General features: G+C 46.4%; 1 protein-coding gene across 1 annotated transcript in view; it reads right to left on the bottom strand.

Annotated features, from left to right (window-relative positions):
- Nucleotides 1–17,919, bottom strand: part of LOC116947861 (kinesin-like protein KIF26A) — a 114,945-nt gene that overhangs the window by 75,822 nt on the left and 21,204 nt on the right. The window contains exon 3 of the mRNA XM_076071096.1: nt 205–452. Coding sequence (XP_075927211.1) covers nt 205–452 — 248 coding nt within the window. The remainder of the gene's footprint in view (nt 1–204; nt 453–17,919) is intronic.

Genomic DNA, 17,919 nt, shown 5'->3' with positions numbered 1-17,919 from the left:
TAAGGGATGGCAATGGCTCGGTTCGACCATCAAGCAGCGGATCGATCATGGCTCATAACGATGGCCAGTCACCGACATAAACAAACCAAACGCGCGTGCCAATTTCCACATCCGAACGAAAACCGCAAAACGAACGAACGAACGAACAACAACAACAGCAACAACAACAACGTGGCGGGCGGGCGGGCGTCCGGGCGGGCTCACCTCGCGAAAAACGACGCGGCGATGGAGCCACTCCCCAGGTGCAGGGCAGCGCCGCCGGGAGGCAGCGAGGGGCAGCGGGCGAGGGACGGTGACGCCGGCGTGCGGGAGGAGAGGACGGCGGCGGAGGAGGAGGAGGAGGCGTCGCTCGCCCCCGTGCACGGCCTCTGCTCGGGGTCCGCTTGGGCGCCCTCGGCTCGCTGCTGCGACCGCGGTCCCTCGCGACGGCCCTCCGCGACGAGCGACGCCACCTGCGACAACGAGAGGGCACGCGAGGAGGGGGGGGGGCGGGGGGGGGGGCTTTAACGCAAGGCTCTAAGGGGGAAAGTCTCTCTCTCTCTCTTTCGGCGTCTGGAACCTTTCAGGATGTTTCTCCATCAGAGTCTTTATTTAGACTGTAGGAGGAATCCGATGAGCAAGGAAGCTCTTTTTGCGCAGGTGTTCAGCTTGGGCTGTGGTTAGCGAGTTACAGCACCAACGTGATTGCCAACACTCAAATATATATTTAAAAAAAAAATTGCACTGGCCACTTTTATTTTGGGGGTGACTATAAGCAGACTGTCAAAGATGAATTTTTAATGGATGTTTTTTTTTCTTCTAGCTTATTCTGTGAGGAATCAAATTTAGCCAGATTGTTGGGCTTGTATACCACGATATTATTGCGATTATGCTCATTTTTTATAGGAAACCGCAAATTCAAGCCAAGCGTTTGGCAAATCATTAAATAAACATGATCTTCACAGTGAATTATTCATCCAATGTAAGAAATCACTTTGGAAGCAAAAAACTAATTATAAACACTAATAGAAACTGTTTATGATTATTTTAAGAAAGTTTTAAGTTTTCATATCCTGCAGAAAGAATGTAGTACAGCGCATATTATTACATCACAGTGTGCTTTCACACCAGGATTCTTTGCAGCAAGTTCTGCATTGGAAGTGTATTCTGGTGAGGCTGACACTCAGAAATATCTTGCTCACTAAACATTTATCGGAAATGTGCTCAGAAATATATTGTTAATGCAGGCCAGCAAAATCCCCATAGAAGGTTGCCTATAGGGTTTTATTGACATTTAAAATTCCTACAACTGCTCTTTCAAATTAAACATAAAATTTTAAATCCTATGCATATTTTATGAGCTATGGCTATCATTTATTACGGGATCCTATAAAACACAAGCAGATTTTTTTTTTATCAATTCTAGACATCTCACAGGAGTTAAATTTAAAAGGGACGTGTATAAATGTTTGTGTCATAGAAGTCTGTATGGGTCCAAGGCCCCTCTGAAATGCGGCTCATGGTTTTTTTTATATTCAGGATTTGTCTGAAGCTCAAATTCACAACATTCAAAAATACATTTTACAAGGAGCTGTTTCGACACGTATGTATGTTGAACTTCTTTCACACCCTACCTAGCCAACCTTGCTAATCAAAGGCGCTGGGGAACGACAACAAACTAAACATAAAAAGTAGTTCAGACAAAAAAAAACTGTCACTCGTCCATCGTCTTACTTTAGTTTTGTATTGAGAGGACACATCGCCAGTAGAGATACGGATCAATGGGGGGAAAGACTCACAAAGGAGTGGCAATCAACGGATGGAAAGTTCCCGTGGCAGACAGAGGAGCGATGACGTCAGCTCATGAACAGCATCCATATGGATTTCTTGCATAGTGAGATCACCGTGACGGGTGCGAATTATTGGGGAAGGCCTTCCTCTGCCAGCGAATATGGCACAGGTGATGATGTTGATTAGACAAACGAACACGGCGGTGGGGGAGGTGGGAGGGAATCTCAGTCAAATATAACAAAATCAGCCGCGTTACTAAATCAAGTAGTTCAGTCTGCCAAAAAAAAGCCCAGCTAGCTATTAAATTTGAAGCTCTCCAATTCAACAGACAGCTGCGCCTATTATTACAAAACGCTCTTCAGTTTTCATATTCAGTCGCAGGGCCCTCTCCATGCCCCATTGTCCCGGTGCCCTCATCACTAACAATGACGGACTCGTTTGCAAATGTATAACGGCCCCGATGATGTTGCGAATCAACGAATGGGATATAAGCGCCACCAGCATCACGTCACTGGAAAACACACGCAAGCCCGTTCGTAGAACCGAGGTCAGCCTTCGTCATACCCAGCCATTTAACCGCTTGACGCATCTTGTTATTTACACCCTGTTAGGCCTCCCTGCACTGGCTTCCAGGTTCACGTACAATACAGTTTTAAAATCCTATTGTTGACTTACAAAGCAGTGAACCATCTTTCTCCAGCCTACATCATTGACATGGTTCACCCAGATGTCCCCTCAAGGTCCCTAAGATGTGGGGATGCAGGATCTTCTCTGCACTCCCAGGTCGAGATTTCGGTCTATGGGTGACCGAGATTTTTCCCGTGTTGTCCCCACGCTATGGAACGCTCTTCCACAAGATATCAGAATCTCTTGAGTCTGTGGACATTTTTTGTTTAAAGGCGCCTTAAAAATCTATTTATATACTTCCGCTTATTAAATGCTTAGTTAATTTAGTAAATTATGAATTAAATGTATTTATAATATTATTTCTATGTCGAGTGTCTGCTGCTGCTGTGTTCTGTACAGCACTTTGATACCCTTGATGAAAAGCCGCTACTGTATATCAATGTAAGTATTATCATCGCTACTTTGCTTGCAACTAATTTTTCCACTTCGCCCGAGTTTTTCTCGGACTTTGTTTTGCCCTGCGCGCAACTGCGGGGGGGGGGGGGGTTGGAGGGGGGGGGGGGTGGAGGTTGCACAACGAGAGAGCGCGCTGCGCTCAAGCGGACGAGGCAGACCTTTGCACGCACGAGTCCACTGCTCTCGGGACCGTATTTGCGCCCCGTGTGTTTTCCTGTTTGCGCGCCCACCCCATGCGCGTGTTGACGCAACGCTTGGATAAAGCGCCCCGTGGAAATTCCACCGGCCGGCGTGCGCGTAGCGCAACAACGCGTCCGTGCTCTATATTGCGTGACCGGATCGTGGGTCGCGAGGGCTGTCGTTTGCGTTTGGTTAACCGTATTTAATTTAAACCGATACGATAGTGTACTGACCTCCAATTAGCACGGTTGGCTACGTACGGTGATAATTAATTTCAACATTCGTATGTACTAATTTACAGCCCTATGTTAATCCACTTCCCAAGCTGTGTTAGTTGTGGAGGTTGTTTGGCAATACCTCACCGTGCTGATGACTAGTTTTGTAGAAGCAAGAGGCTAAGACTGGCTCGGATATAACTCGCCACTGATGTTAGCCGAGGCTGGGACTCAAACTCAGGTGGGGTCAAGGTTCACAGCGCAGTGCGATCACCAATGCACCACCACTGCCACTTGATCTCAATGCAGCAAATCATCTTTGCCTCACCCACATTAGCCATTATCCAGCGGCTTGACGCTGTGGTTAGAGCACTCGACTCACAATCAGCATGCGAGTTCAAATCACGGTCATGGGCTAACTTGGAGTGTTGTCCCTAAGGGGTAAATAAAGTGATCACTCCTTTATGGGCAATCGTCAGTATCATCCTCTGGAGTGAGCGACTGCTGTCATCCAAACGTTGTAGCTTAACGACTTGTTTTTCGGGCCACTAAGCAAGGATAAGTACCGCCCCGTTTCTCATTCAAACAGAGAGAGACACTTTGATTTTCACTTGACTTTGAACATATTGTTTACATTCACAGCTGGTAAACAGCCTCTTTGGAGTCACGGCCGGTCTCCGTCATCGGCCCTCTTTAGATTATATCATCACAGCGGTATAAGCTCATATACAGATATAAAGTACTGTAGGTCAGAAGTGAAGAGTTGGTTGTCTCACGTTTAAATAAGCATCAGGGGGTAATCGTGTACATTTGTGGCCCTGAGCCAGTGGTGGAAATTCCATATTGATAAGGCAGAGACCAGCCTCTCCAAGGGCAACGCCTCTTGACGTCTGCCAAAGAGTTCCTCATTGAATCGATCCCCGGCTGAAGTTTACAAATCGTGAGTCGACACCTGGTGCCACGGTGGCTAGGAGATGTTAACTACCTCGCCTGGTATACAGGAGGTGGTGGGTTCGATCCCGATCCCGATCCCGGCCCTGACGCCTGAATATTTTGACGTTTCATGTTCTCCCTCTGGTTTTCCACTCCACATTTATAAACGCGAGTTTGTGGCTGCTATACATGTCCACATTATGATAAGCCACTTCGTTGAACTATACAGCTCAGTGGGCCTGATCTGATAAAATAACAACAACAACAAACACATTGAGTTTGATAACACGTAACTCTACGCAAGTCAGTTATTAAAAAGCCTGTACCCATGGCAGAATCTGCTCGACTTCTTACCAGTAGCACAGGCAGCTACATGACCCTAATTCTACTATAAAAAAGGTCCCCCTGCCATCAGCTTGTTTGGTACATCATGGGATGTTAATTCCCAGCACGTGGAAGCCAGTGGCCTGTAACCCTGCTTACAGAGCTAGTATGTAATACGATAGCATCTCTGTGTACTGTATCCAGACGACTACCGCTGATATAACCAAACTGCTGTGCTCCTTGGGGGACCGTTGCGTGGAGTGTCGTTTGTTTTACATAAACGCTGCACAGCCCGTTGATGACCTTCAAAACAAGCAAACCTGCGGCGAACTGCACCGAGGAACGTCCAAATAACGAAATGAAACGTTCTCTATAACGGGACGACGGGCAATAATCGCTCCATTCACGCCGGGGCTTGATCTCTCTCTCTTGCGCGAGTCGGCCCATTACATTGCGTCGTGTGTGGCGGATCGGAATTAAGTGGATGAAAGATGGCAGGGCCAGTCCGCTGGTTGGGTGCGTGATGGGGAAGGGGAAGGGGAGGGAGGGAGGGCGGCGGTTAAATATAAATAAAATATTAATAAAATATAAATAAGTAAAATATGAATTAAATAAAATGGAAATAAAATAAAATATGAATAAAATATAAATTAAATATATATAAAATTTATAATCACGCGAGTCGCCGGCAGGGGCGGAGGTTCAACCAGGTGCTGCGGAGACTTCTCGGGCCACCCCACCCCCCCTGGGGTAAAGAACAAGGCGCCCCGTGCATGGGGAGGCTACCCCTGACGAAATGGCCAACACAACAGCCTCGCAATTATCCTGCCAACCGTCGAGGGTGAATGACGCAAAGCCGCTGATGGCTCGTGTGCCCCGCCCGCACGGCTTGTCGTGGAACGGAACGAACCACAGTGGCTTTTGTTTTGAAGGACCACACAGGGAGAAAGACGTCCCCATGCGATTATAAATATATATATACATTAAGGTAGCAATCAACGCACACGTCGGCTATGTTGGAATAGACCGTCAATTGCCGCAGAATCTACCGCAATACGTTTTTTTTACTTTGGTTTAAGTTCAAACTAAATTGTTATTTTTTTTTTTTACCAGGCAAGGCCTCACTGAGCTGCAGAGCTCTTTTTTAGAAGCGACCTTGCCACAAATGGATATCTCAACAAAGTGGCGTATCACGTGGGAATGTATAGCAGCCAAATACTTTAAACGCGTGTTTCTAGATGTGTAGGGGGATTAAACGGAGAATCTGGAGAAAAATCCACGCGACCACGGGGGGAGAGAGAGAGAGAGAGACACGCAAACTCCAAATATACAGCAGGCATCAGGGTCGGGATCGAACCCACGACCTCCTGCATACCAGGCGAGGTAGTTAACATCTCACCAGGTGGTGATTCGCGATTCGAAAACTTCAGCCAGGGATTGACTGAATGAGTAACACTTTGGCAGAAGTCAAGAGTCGTTGCCCTTGGAGAGGCTGGTTTCTGCCTTATCAATATGGAATTTCTACCACTGGCTCGGGGCCACAAATATATACGATTGCCCCCTGACGCTCATTTCAACGTGAGACAACCAACTCTTGACTTCTGAACTACAGTACTATATGTATGTATATGAGCTTATACCTCCGTTATGATATAATCTAAAGAGGGCCGTCATCCCCCCAACAGCGAGAACCCCCAGCGGAAGCGTTCACTAAAGCGCGGGGCGATGCACGCACGCACGCACGCCTCTTTTGCGTACACACGCGCGCAATCCACACTGGGGACCCTCCAGCGAGAACAAAAGGCAACCCGCTCGCCACATGTCTCCTCAGGCCCTCCCGGGCTATCGTTACATTATTGACAAGGTCTCGGGGTGTATGCATGCTGATCGCCCGCGATAGTGCAATATTATAACCCACAATTGCCGGGCTCCCGTCTCCTCCGGTGTCCTCCCACTCACGGCCACCTAACTCGCCCTACCCCCAACCCCCATCCACCTTCCGAACATCCCCTTCAGCAGCCCCCATATTGCAATATCACCTCTCGCCGACACTCCATCGGCACCCCGCTGATGGTAATGGCGGGGTTGTCTGTGTACACCTTGGGCTGGCCAACAATGGTGGCACTGTGTGCAGTAAATCCCTCTCCTAGGTGGTCCTCTGGTCATTAGACCAGGGGTCTCAGGAGGGCAGCACCTGAAACAGAGCCTTTGAATAGGTGCAGATGATTGTGCTTTTTTTTATTCTATTCCACCCCAACCTCCCCTCCCCTCCTTCTTATTCTTCTTTGGCCTCATTCATTACTTTTGACCAGAGGAGGCTCTAGTTATGAGAAGTAGTTTATAGATATTGAAAATTTGATTATTATTATTATTTTTTTATTTGAAGAATAATTAGCAAGTGAGGAGCAATGGTTGGAGTGCAATGAGCAACCACACAACCGAGGTTCGAGTCCCGGCCATGGCTAACATTGGTGGCGAGTTTTATCCGGACTGACAGCGGGCCCCCCTCTTCGTTGTGACCGACCCAGTATGGGTGGGCCTTCATCCCAACATTCAATTGACAAAAGGTTGTAAATTATTATCATTATTGTTATGATTAAATTGAATAGAAAGTATAAAGACCGATGCTTTTTTATTGCTGTATTATCATTACATTGCAGAGATTAAGTACTAGGCCAGGCCAACTCAGGCAACTACCATCATTGCCATCATCACAAATTCACAAACACTATCATCGTCATTACCACCATGATCATCACCCCCTGATGCAGATAACATGAGTACCATCTGTTTATGCTGTAAGTCGTGCTTGCACGGGTAGACGGTTTCCTGCCATAGGAATGTGGAATTTCCAATGCCCATTTAAGCAAAGGGACAATGATTTGACCCTATTCTTGTTGGTGCTGTTAAATGACCCTAGATGGCTACTGTAACTCCAAATGAATATGTTAACTTTAGTGGCTTCACAGACACTATTTACCTAACCAATATGCCTGTATTAAGCCTAATTATTTCAGTCAAAAATGTGGGTCAATTAATTTATGAGGTTTTTTTTTTCAAATTACCAGTGGGTCTTATTTCTCTATTGAACCATTGTCCCTGCATTACATTTGCTCAGGTTTAATGTATTCCTGTTTTTAATTTATTCGCCCACAATTCTCTTTCTAGCACGTTAATTAAAAAAGTTAAACGGGAACAAAAAAACCCCAACAATTTAATAGAATTCTAATAGCATGGGCAAAATGTCAAATACATAAAAGCCAGCTCTTTGAACCTCTCTCTAAATGCAGCGATTCGATTCTCATCAAAGGAGTGGGGGGGGGGGGGGAAATACCATTATGCATTTTGATTATGAAAACATTGTTTTGTTGCTCCATGTGAGAGATATAACAATTGGCAGTGGTAATTTCTTGAAAACAATTCTAATTAAGGGACATCTTTATGTCATATCAAGCACAACTCACTTCCAACTGCTGTAGTCGTACACACACTGTCCCTAAGCAGCCCAATTTATTCAGGCTATTGAGAGAGACCCTGTACACTAAATAAATAACGCTGCCTGTAAAAGCACCGTTCGAATTTCCTGCTTAACTTCATTTTCATTTAGAGTGAGTGAGAGCGACAGACTACACGTGTTTGTCCAGATTCTTCGGGAATATTAGGACGGAACTCCTGATGAAGTATCTTCGGCAAGTGGAGCAAAGAACGTTGGACACCGTGCGGAACAACAGACCCGAAGCCACATCTGAGAAAACCTGCCGCAACATGGCAGTACAGAGCAACGTGATCTGTTGGAAGGTCTGGGGACTGTTACTTTTGTAAAGTGACCAGCAGCTTTACCAGTCTCTCAAAGTTCTAGAAGTAACACACTCTGATGTACTTCCGTTGATGTTTTCAAAATTCACTGTGGGCTGCAATCGTATTAATTGATCACCTTCAAGATGAATTTCCTCAAATTAAAATCAACGTGAAATGAACAAGTTATATTTTAAGGACATAGGGGGCAAGTGCTGTTCGGGAACACAATCGAGGTGGGTGGTATGGCCGTCCATCCCTCATCACACGCAAGGTCACCTCTGTCGCTCTAATACCAGTGCTCATGCACTGCGACAGGCACTCATCTAAAGAGTAGGGAAGGCTCACAGAAGCTTCAGATATCACTTGCAACTGACGTGGCATGGCTGAGAATTAAAAACCGGATTTCCAGCCGAGTTCCCAGCTTCTTGTGTGTTTTTTACACGAGTATCCTCCTGGGAAATACGTCTTTCCGGGACTCAAAAAGTCCCGTTTTTGTGTCGGTTAGGCAACAACGTACCACTTAAAGCAATCACATTTACATTATTTATATCGCCTGATGACGATTGCTTGCATTGCGATCGAAACGTCGTGATATTTTTTATTTCTATCTGCGTGACTTTACCGAAAGACCCAAAGAATATGAATTCCTTCAGTCACTAAAGCTTTAAGTCAATCACATTTAGTTACTATATATATTTTTTTTACATTTATTTTGTATTTTATCAGGTAAGGCCCACTGAGATGTATAGCTCTTTTTCATAAGTGACCTGGCCACAAATGATAGCTCAACCAAGTGGCGTATTAAGTGTACATTTACAGAATAGCAGCCAAATACTCTAAACGCATGTTTGTACATGTGGAGGGAAAACCCGGAAGAGCCGGAGATAAATCCACGCGAGCACGGGGAGAGAGACATGCAAACTCCAAATATACAGGTGTCAGGGCCAGGATCGAATCCACGACCTTTTGCATACCAGGAGAGGTAGTTAACATCTGGGCCACCAAGTTAACATCTGGGCCACCGAGTTCTCCCCTCTTCCGGTGTCGTGAAATATTCTCATTGCCATTATAGTCCTGATTTTTACCGTGCTGCACAGGTGGTGACCATCGTCTGCAGCCAATCAGACCCGCGCGTAACCCAGCACCCAAGGGCACACTTGCACATCACAGCGGGAACGCTACTTTGTACGTTGCATGTCTCCACCTGTTGCAGCCTGCGTTCATCTCCTGCGTGGGCCCGACACACTCTGTCGGTGTGTTTGGGAGCTTTCTTGGTTCCCTAGACCACAGGGGTTATAAGCCAGGCACGCATTCTGCAGCCTCAGCATGCAAATGCCCCATAAAAAAAAACGGAGCTCTTAACGCGTATAGCCATAAAGGATAGAGCTGTAAACGGTAAAGTATATAGCGGTTCCATTACGACTTAAACAAGTATGTTATCACCTCCTGACCTCCGGCGATAGCATGCAGTTCCAAAAAAACAATGAACTCTTAAAACAATGACGCAATGCCACAATCTGCGTTTTGACTGTGATGTGAAGCAACCAGCAACGGAAATGCACGACAACAGGCAAACCACGGGGGAATCTGTGAAGATACCATCCATGAATCAAGATTCATACAGTGAGGGAAAAAAGTATTTGATCCCCTGCTGATTTTGTACGTTTGCCCACTGACAAAGAAATGATCAGTCTATAATTTTAATGGTAGGTTTATTTGAACAGTGAGAGACAGAATAACAACAAAAATCCAGAAAAACGCATGTCAAAAACGTTATAAATTGACTTTCATTTTAATGAGGGAAATAAGTATTTGACCCCTCTGCAAAACATGACTTAGTACTTGGTGGCAAAACCCTTGTTGGCAATCACAAAGGTCAGACGTTTCTTGTAGTTGGCCACCAGGTTTGCACACATCTCAGGAGGGATTTTGTCCTCTTTGCAGATCTTCTCCAAGTCATTAAGGTTTCGAGGCTGACGTTTGGCAACTCGAACCTTCAGCTCCCTCCACAGATTTTCTATGGGATTAAGGTCTGGAGACTGGCTAGGCCACTCCAGGACCTTAATGTGCTTCTTCTTGAGCCACTCCTTTGTTGCCTTGGCCGTGTGTTTTGGGTCATTGTCATGCTGGAATACCCATCCACGACCCATTTTCAATGCCCTGGCTGAAGGAAGGAGGTTCTCACCCTAGATTTGACGTATATGGTCCCGTCCATCGTCCCTTTGATGCAGTGAAGTTGTCCTGTCCCCTTAGTAGAAAAAAACACCCCCAAAGTATAATGTTTCCACCTCCATGTTTGACGGTGGGGATGGTGTTCTTGATGCCAAAGAGCTCCATTTTGGTCTCATCTGACCACAACACTTTCACCCAGTTGTCCTCTGAATCATTCAGATGTTCATTCACAAACTTCAGACGGGCATGTTTTTGTGCTTTCTTGAGCAGAGGGACCTGGCGGGCACTGCAGGATTTCGGTCCTTCACGGCGTAGTGTGTTACCAATTGTTTTCTTGGTGACTATGATCCCAGCTGCCTTGAGACCATTGACAAGATCCTCCTGTGTAGTTCTGGGCTGATTCCTCACCGTTCTCATGATCATTGCAACTCCACGAGGTGAGATCTTGCATGGATCCCCAGGCCGAGGGAGATTGACAGTTATTTTGTGTTTCTTCCATTTGCGAATAATCGCACTAACTGTTGTCACCTTCTCACCAAGCTGCTTGGCAATGGTCTTGTAGCCCATTCCAGCCTTGTGTAGGTCTACAATCTTGTCCCTGACATCCTTGGAGAGCTCTTTGGTCTTGGCCATGGTGGAGAGTTTGGAATCTGATTGATTGATTGCTTCTGTGGACAGGTGTCTTTTATACAGGTAACAAGCTGAGATTAGGAGCATTCCCTTTAAGAGTGTGCTCCTAATCTCAGCTCGTTCTGACTGAAAGGGGGTAAAATACTTATTTCCCTCATTAAAATGCAAATCAATTTATAAAAAAATTGACATGTGTTTTTCCGGATTTTTTTGTTGTTATTCTGTCTCTCACTGTTCAAATAAACCTACCATTGAAATTATAGACTGATCATTTCTTTGTCAGTGGGCAAACGTACAAAATCAGCAGGGGATTAAATACTTTTTTTCCCTCACTGTAATTAGACGGCAGCTTGAACGGCACGGTTAAAATGTTGGCAGCGTGTTCCTTATGGAATTTTTTTATTTTATTGTTGGTCCTAAAGAGCTTTAGCGAGCTTTGACCAGAGCACATCACGGGAGCAGCATTCTATGCCGCCACTCCCGAGATGCTTGTGAACAAATGGAACTCTCCAAAATCTGACACTGTTGTGTCACCAACCCCCCTGGGCAGACATATGCAGATTCGGAGATGAGACTCTTCGTACAACCAAGCGCGTGCGAATGATATTCATCCCGTCGCCGGATGCATCTTGGATCTTGGCCGCACTCATCCGGTACAGGAGGGCGATTCCTTGGGACCTGGCTGAGAATGTGTTTCACATTTCAGCACCATGCTCAGTCACTAACTTCGGGCACTGCAAGAAATCTTGCAGTGACAGAAGTGACGGAGCAGTGTGTGTGTGTGCTCATGTTTGTAATGCCAAAGGTCCTATTCGGCCCTTGGTAAGAATATTTCCCCCCCCCCCCACCGTTGTGCGATGTGAACATGCCAACCCTGAATAGGCACCCACTTTACCGTGCCGGCCCTGTCAAATGGTCAAACCGTGTAATGGTTTTCTTTATGCTGTATACTATATGTGAATGAGGCGAAATGGCAAATTACGTTTCACATAGGAATTCATGACTACGTTTCAAGTCAACAACACTGCTCGGAAAAAAAAACATCGATAAATGGTGTATTTTTTTTGTTTTAAGATAACTCATATTGTAGGTACCGCTGCATCCTTATGACACAGTGCTAATATACCTAAGTATAGATTTATTGCAGCCGCATACTGCTTAACTATTTATTGCTGAGCCGCAGGACTATATATATACTGGACAACCACAAAGCACTCCCATAATTCCTGTTACTTTGGCGGTGCAGTGATTACAGCGCTTGACTCACGTTCAGAAGATTGCAAGTTCAAATCTTCGTTGGGGGTCAACTCAGCTCATCATCCCTTTAAGGGCAGAGCAACGAGCACCGCTGTCTGAAGTCAACGGAGGCTGTAATACGGACGTACTGGCCCTCGCCGTAAGAACGTGGAATTTCCACCCATTGGCTCGGGGATGCCAACTGAGGCAAATCACTGCTCTCATCTTGTTTAACGAAGAAAAACACCGCAATGTTTAAATAAATTAGTTACGCTATAATAACTTACGGCCTCTTCGTGAATGGAAAGTTAAAGACCAGACACAGTGCACTCGCGGCCACACGACCAAAAAACTGTGCATCGTATAGCAAACCGCTGTGCGCTCCGTCAGTGGAGGATTAGCAACAACAAAAAGCACCACGCACACAAACTCTTTCCTGAAGCCGTCTTGCGACTCGCAGACCCCAACGTTGGCATTAAGCTCCGCAACGTATCGCCACGTGCGGGAATAGAGCAGCCCGCTTTGTCAATCCACTGCTGGATAGAGGCCTCACCGCGCCGTGTTGGCTGCGGAGGTTTTATTGACCATACTTCGCCACCCTGGCCAGGGCAGGTTGGTGAGAGAGGTGCGCAGGACCGGTTCCAACCGTGCCATGCCGCGCCAACTTGGCCATTGCCAAGGCGAAGGTGTTTGCGCCTTCTTGTCACGATGCCGATCTGGCCAGCCACGACAATGCGAAGGAAATTGCGAATCGCCCTCTGTAAAAGTACCGCAGTGCATTTCGATTTAAAGCTTTCGTGACTGCAAGGATTCATCTTTCTTTGGTTCTTTCGGTAAAGTCACGTGGAATGAGAATAAAATAATAAATTGATAAAATAAAATAACACAATAATATTCTCACGACGTTTCGGCCACAACACATGATGAAGGCCGCTTGTGTTGTGGCCGAAACGTCGTGAGAATATTATTGTGTTATTTTATTTTATCAATTTATTATTTTATTCTCATTCTACGTGGTGACTTTACCGAAAGAACCAAAGAAGATACTGCACTGCGGTAAGGTGTTCCCTCGATCGCATCCCCAGTGCCACAATAATACTATGTTATCTGTCTTTCCTACCAAACACTTAATACTCTATCGCGCAAAACCTTTGACCAAAAGTAGACCTTTACACGCTTCGCCATGACACAGTTCACCATAAAGTGGATGACATCACGATGATTAACGCCAACGCACCACCCACATCGCTCAAGTCACGCATACCACTGGCTATTGATAAATACAAATTAAATTTCGATTTAAAGCTTTCGTGACTGCAAGGATTCATCTTCTTTGGTTATTTCGGTAAAATCACGTAGAATGAGAATAAAATAATAAATTCATAAAATAAAATAACACAATAAAATTCTCACGACGTTTCGGCCACAACACAAGCGGCCTTCATCAGGTGAAGGGACGTAGTAGTTAGTATTGGAGTTATATTAAAGGCAAAAGTCAAGGTGCCTTCCTGCTCAAACAAATATTAGGCCCTATTGTCATTGTTGGGCTCAGTCTCTCCACAAACGAAAAGTCAACGTTGACTCCCACCACAAACTGGTACTCGTTGTATCGACCATAGTGGGTTGTTGATGTTGGCGAGCAAAACATTTCTAATGCCAGTTGACATCACCACCAAGCTGGATAACGATGAGACACTGCATGTCGACACCGATCAAGGCGTTGCTTGCATTGAACCAATGCTGGGGAAATTATGGCACTCCCGGAAGCTCTTGTTGTGGTTGATGGGGAGTGTAAAAGTGTGCATATGTTTAGTTTTTGTGAAGAGGGACAAATATATGAAAGGGGATACATTCTCTGCTTATTTATGTTGTTACTTATATTGTCGACGACGCCACTCGTGATTGGTGTTTGTTACGGATAATAGCAGATCACTCCACGCCGTTCTGTAGAGGTCTATGGAGGTGGATGCAACTGCGTGTGCTGTGCAGAGTGGGACAATGCAGATTCAGCCATTCATATTTAAGCTCAAGATACCTGCACTGAACTTCACGTGAGGCAGTTTTCTTTTTGTGTTTGTGTACATGTTGTACGTGTGTGTGGGGCAGTGGGAGGGTGCGCGCCATATAGCAGATTGTGCAATAAAACCGATTCACCTGAGTTCGATACCCGGCTGTGGTTGACATCAGTGGTGAGTGATATCTGAACAGGCCAGAAGCCTCCCCCATTCACATAGCAAATACTGCCTGGCGCCTGACACAGTGTAGGGAGGCGTTTAACTCGCAAGTCACATGTTATTTTCATGTAATTATTTTTGAATGTACACATTTTTTAAAAGTGAAGGCTTCCCCAACCTCATCACCAACCATGGGTTTTGATGGTCCACCCTCAACCGCGTCCGCACAAAACCATGGCAGATGCGGGTAACCTGGTGCACAAATGGAACGTTCAAAACTCTCCAAGGCGCGACTGTGGTCATCCAGGGCAGACCGCACAGCGCATAACGACGCAATGGTTACCCGATCGACAGACACGAAGGAGACATCATCGCAGCGATACGCCACCCCGCTCGCTCCTGACGCGGTTATCTGGGCTTGACCCAACCGAATGTGAGATTGCGGTCGTCGCTATGCGTCCACATCAGCCGATACGAAAGGAGAAGGCGGGGTAATGTTAACCGCACTCCGCCATGCTGGTCAGTGAGGCGTTCACGAAGGGGCGTGCGGATGGACCGGATCGGACATCGCTCGCACAATCATTGCAGACGCGGCTTGCCATCAAACTTGGGAGGGCCAAGTTCAAAGCGGAGGAGGCTGCGCGCCGTGGTCACCGCTTACCCCCCAAAACTCACTCGTAGACAGAATGTTACATGTCAACGCATTCTAGAACGCGTACACGTGACGCTCACCTTTCAAATGTTATGCTCCCAACCCCCCTCCCGTAAAGGCACCTTGGGTGCCAAACGTTTAGAAATAATCGACATGAATGCTGAGTGTTGGTGAAGGGCGGGTGGGAAATGTGTCGCGGTCGTGAGGGGGGGTGGGTGTGAGCAGTGAGTGTGCGCGTGTGTGTGTGCGTTCCATTGCACACATACACACACACACACGCACATTGGGGAGCGGTGGTGTAGTGGTCAGCGTGCTGCGCTACGAACCTGGCGACCCGAGTTCGATTCCCACTCACGGCCACTAACACCAGTGACGATTATTTGAACCGGTCCTGGGCCTGCCCCTAGGTCGACTCAGCCTCGAATGAGTACCTGGTGCGGTGTGTAAACATCGTCACTTTGGGAGACAAAGGCGGCCGGGCGTGGTTGCTGGCCACCCACCCCTTCGTGCACCGTGCCGGCCTTCATAGGTGCTCGCTAACAGCACTTGCCCCAACAGTCTGTTCAAGGCTATACGGGGGATCTCTGTTTGTTGTTCCATTGCACAAGACTGTGGTTGAGGCGACTGTAGCCATGCACTGTGGGAGGAGGAGTTGGTGGGGGGGGGATCCTATCCCACCTATTCACTTTGCCGTTAATAATAAAAAAAAGGCAAAAGCTGAACAAGTACTAAAACAAGGTATCCGCGCTCGCACAATTAAGGGTTCAAGGCGAGAGAAAACTCCACCAAAACGTGGGAAACGGCGGGGGCGAGCGGGCAAAATTGCTATCGCTCGGCAAATAATAGCTGCCACAACTAACACCTGCATACACTGCAGATTAACGAGCAGCGTGGGGGTGAGGGACGTATAGCAGGCACCGAAGTTCATAGTTTTATTTACGTTGTTTAGCATAGGGCCCTCTCCACCCCTGTCACCTGACCAACCTATACTGTGACGTGTTTGTGTTGTTGTTGTTGACGTCTGTACGATGTTGGAGTTCTATCGCGCCAAAAAAAAGCCACGTCAAATTGAAAAGGTAACATTTGCCAACATTTCAATGAGGACCCAATTATCACAACGCTTGCACGATTCTTCTTGAAACAGAAGCAGATTAATGTGGAATCGGCGATCCCGCAAGTTAATCAACATGTGACGACGCACTGATTAATCTATTCCTATTGATTACGCTCCCAACACTGGCGCCAGTAAGAATCGATTGCTGCATTAACAATGACTTCGTTTACTATTAAAATGACATGGTAAATGTGGTAGCATTTATCCCGACTGAACAAAAACAATGAACAGATGAGACAGACTACAGAATAGACGGATTGAGAATACAAACACTGGAATACAGATGAGAAAAATGAAATCTATTTCCGAACTTCTTCGCGCCGTACGCAGGAAAGACAATAAACTTTTAAAAGAATTTGACAGTATTATTATTATTATTTCCATAACAGTGGTCGTTGTGGTCATTGCGAATTATGTATATCGCCACTCACGCCCAGTACAAATCGAGGCATAGAGCGGTGCGATTAACAAGAACCTTTAAATAAAATTTTACAAAGATCAAGCAAGGTTGATTTTGATTAACTCAGAGCACGCAATTCTTGCCTTTTATTTCAAAAACTCAACAACAAAAAAGCGCGGTTGTGAATTACGAGAATGTCACAAGTTTAAGCCATCAGTCAAGCACGTTTAATATGTGTGTGTGTATAGTGTCTGGCTGGGTTGTGTTGTGGCAGGGACACGAGGTGATCCACGTCTGCACTGGCTGCTTTTAGAACACGGTCGGTACAAAGTCCACGTGTATCTGTGCATGGTTTGGCCGACGAGCATTGTTGAAGTTCCACAGAGCGGAAGTGATTTTATGCAACCCTGCAGCGATGATGGGCTGAGGTGATCCGCCCCTACCACCCCCGAGGCTAGGTCCAGCAGTTATGCCACTGCACTAGCCGGCTTGACAAATACTATTTGGAAATTAAGGAGGTCAAGTAGCCCTCACTAGTTTTTTTGGTTTGTTTTAATGTACGTGCTGTTTACACATTTTTACGGCATTTGTATTTCATTATACGAACGTGTAACTGGCGTGTAGGAGGCCAAAGGGGGTGGAACGGAAAAGCGTTGGCTTCTGAGGTTTTCAAATACCGTTGACCATAACCATGAACGGGCAACTCAAGAGTTTCCCCCACACCACCCACCTCCAGGTGCACCCTTTTTGTCCGCGTGAGCAATAAAATGAACCTGCGTCACTGCTACTACGGCCGCCGCACCGCTCTATCACTGCCACTGGCCACATAATAATAATAAAAAAAAACCTCAAGGGGGGGTCACTGTCGGGCTAAGAGGATTACTTAAACAAATTCCAGCTCTCTCTTTCTGCTGCAGTACAGGGCCTCCAGAAACTCGTACAGCTTTGGGCACGGTTGGCTCCTGCCCTCGAGGCCACGCAAAAACAAATCAGGCCGCTCCGCGAGGCTACGGTGTCCCATACCTGTCGACCCCTCATCAGCGCCTTACCTTATTACAGATCGATTCAGACCTGAGTGGTCACCCCGTGGTGCCCTTTTAAATCGCAACGTTCATCCTGCAAAGTCCAATCACAAGGGAGAAACACATGCCGTACGGACCTAGAAACTCAATTTCCCTGTACAAGAATACGGGTAAACCGTATGGGTTGCCAGCTGTGCTGTCCCTACCAGCACCACC

Source organism: Petromyzon marinus, chromosome 31 (genome assembly GCF_048934315.1).
Source record: "Petromyzon marinus isolate PM22_M1 ecotype Great Lakes invasive population chromosome 31, UKy_Petmar_22M1.pri1.0, whole genome shotgun sequence".
NCBI lineage: Eukaryota > Metazoa > Chordata > Hyperoartia > Petromyzontiformes > Petromyzontidae > Petromyzon > Petromyzon marinus.
Note: the sequence above shows the minus strand (reverse complement) of the source record. Positions and strands in the feature narration are given on the sequence as shown.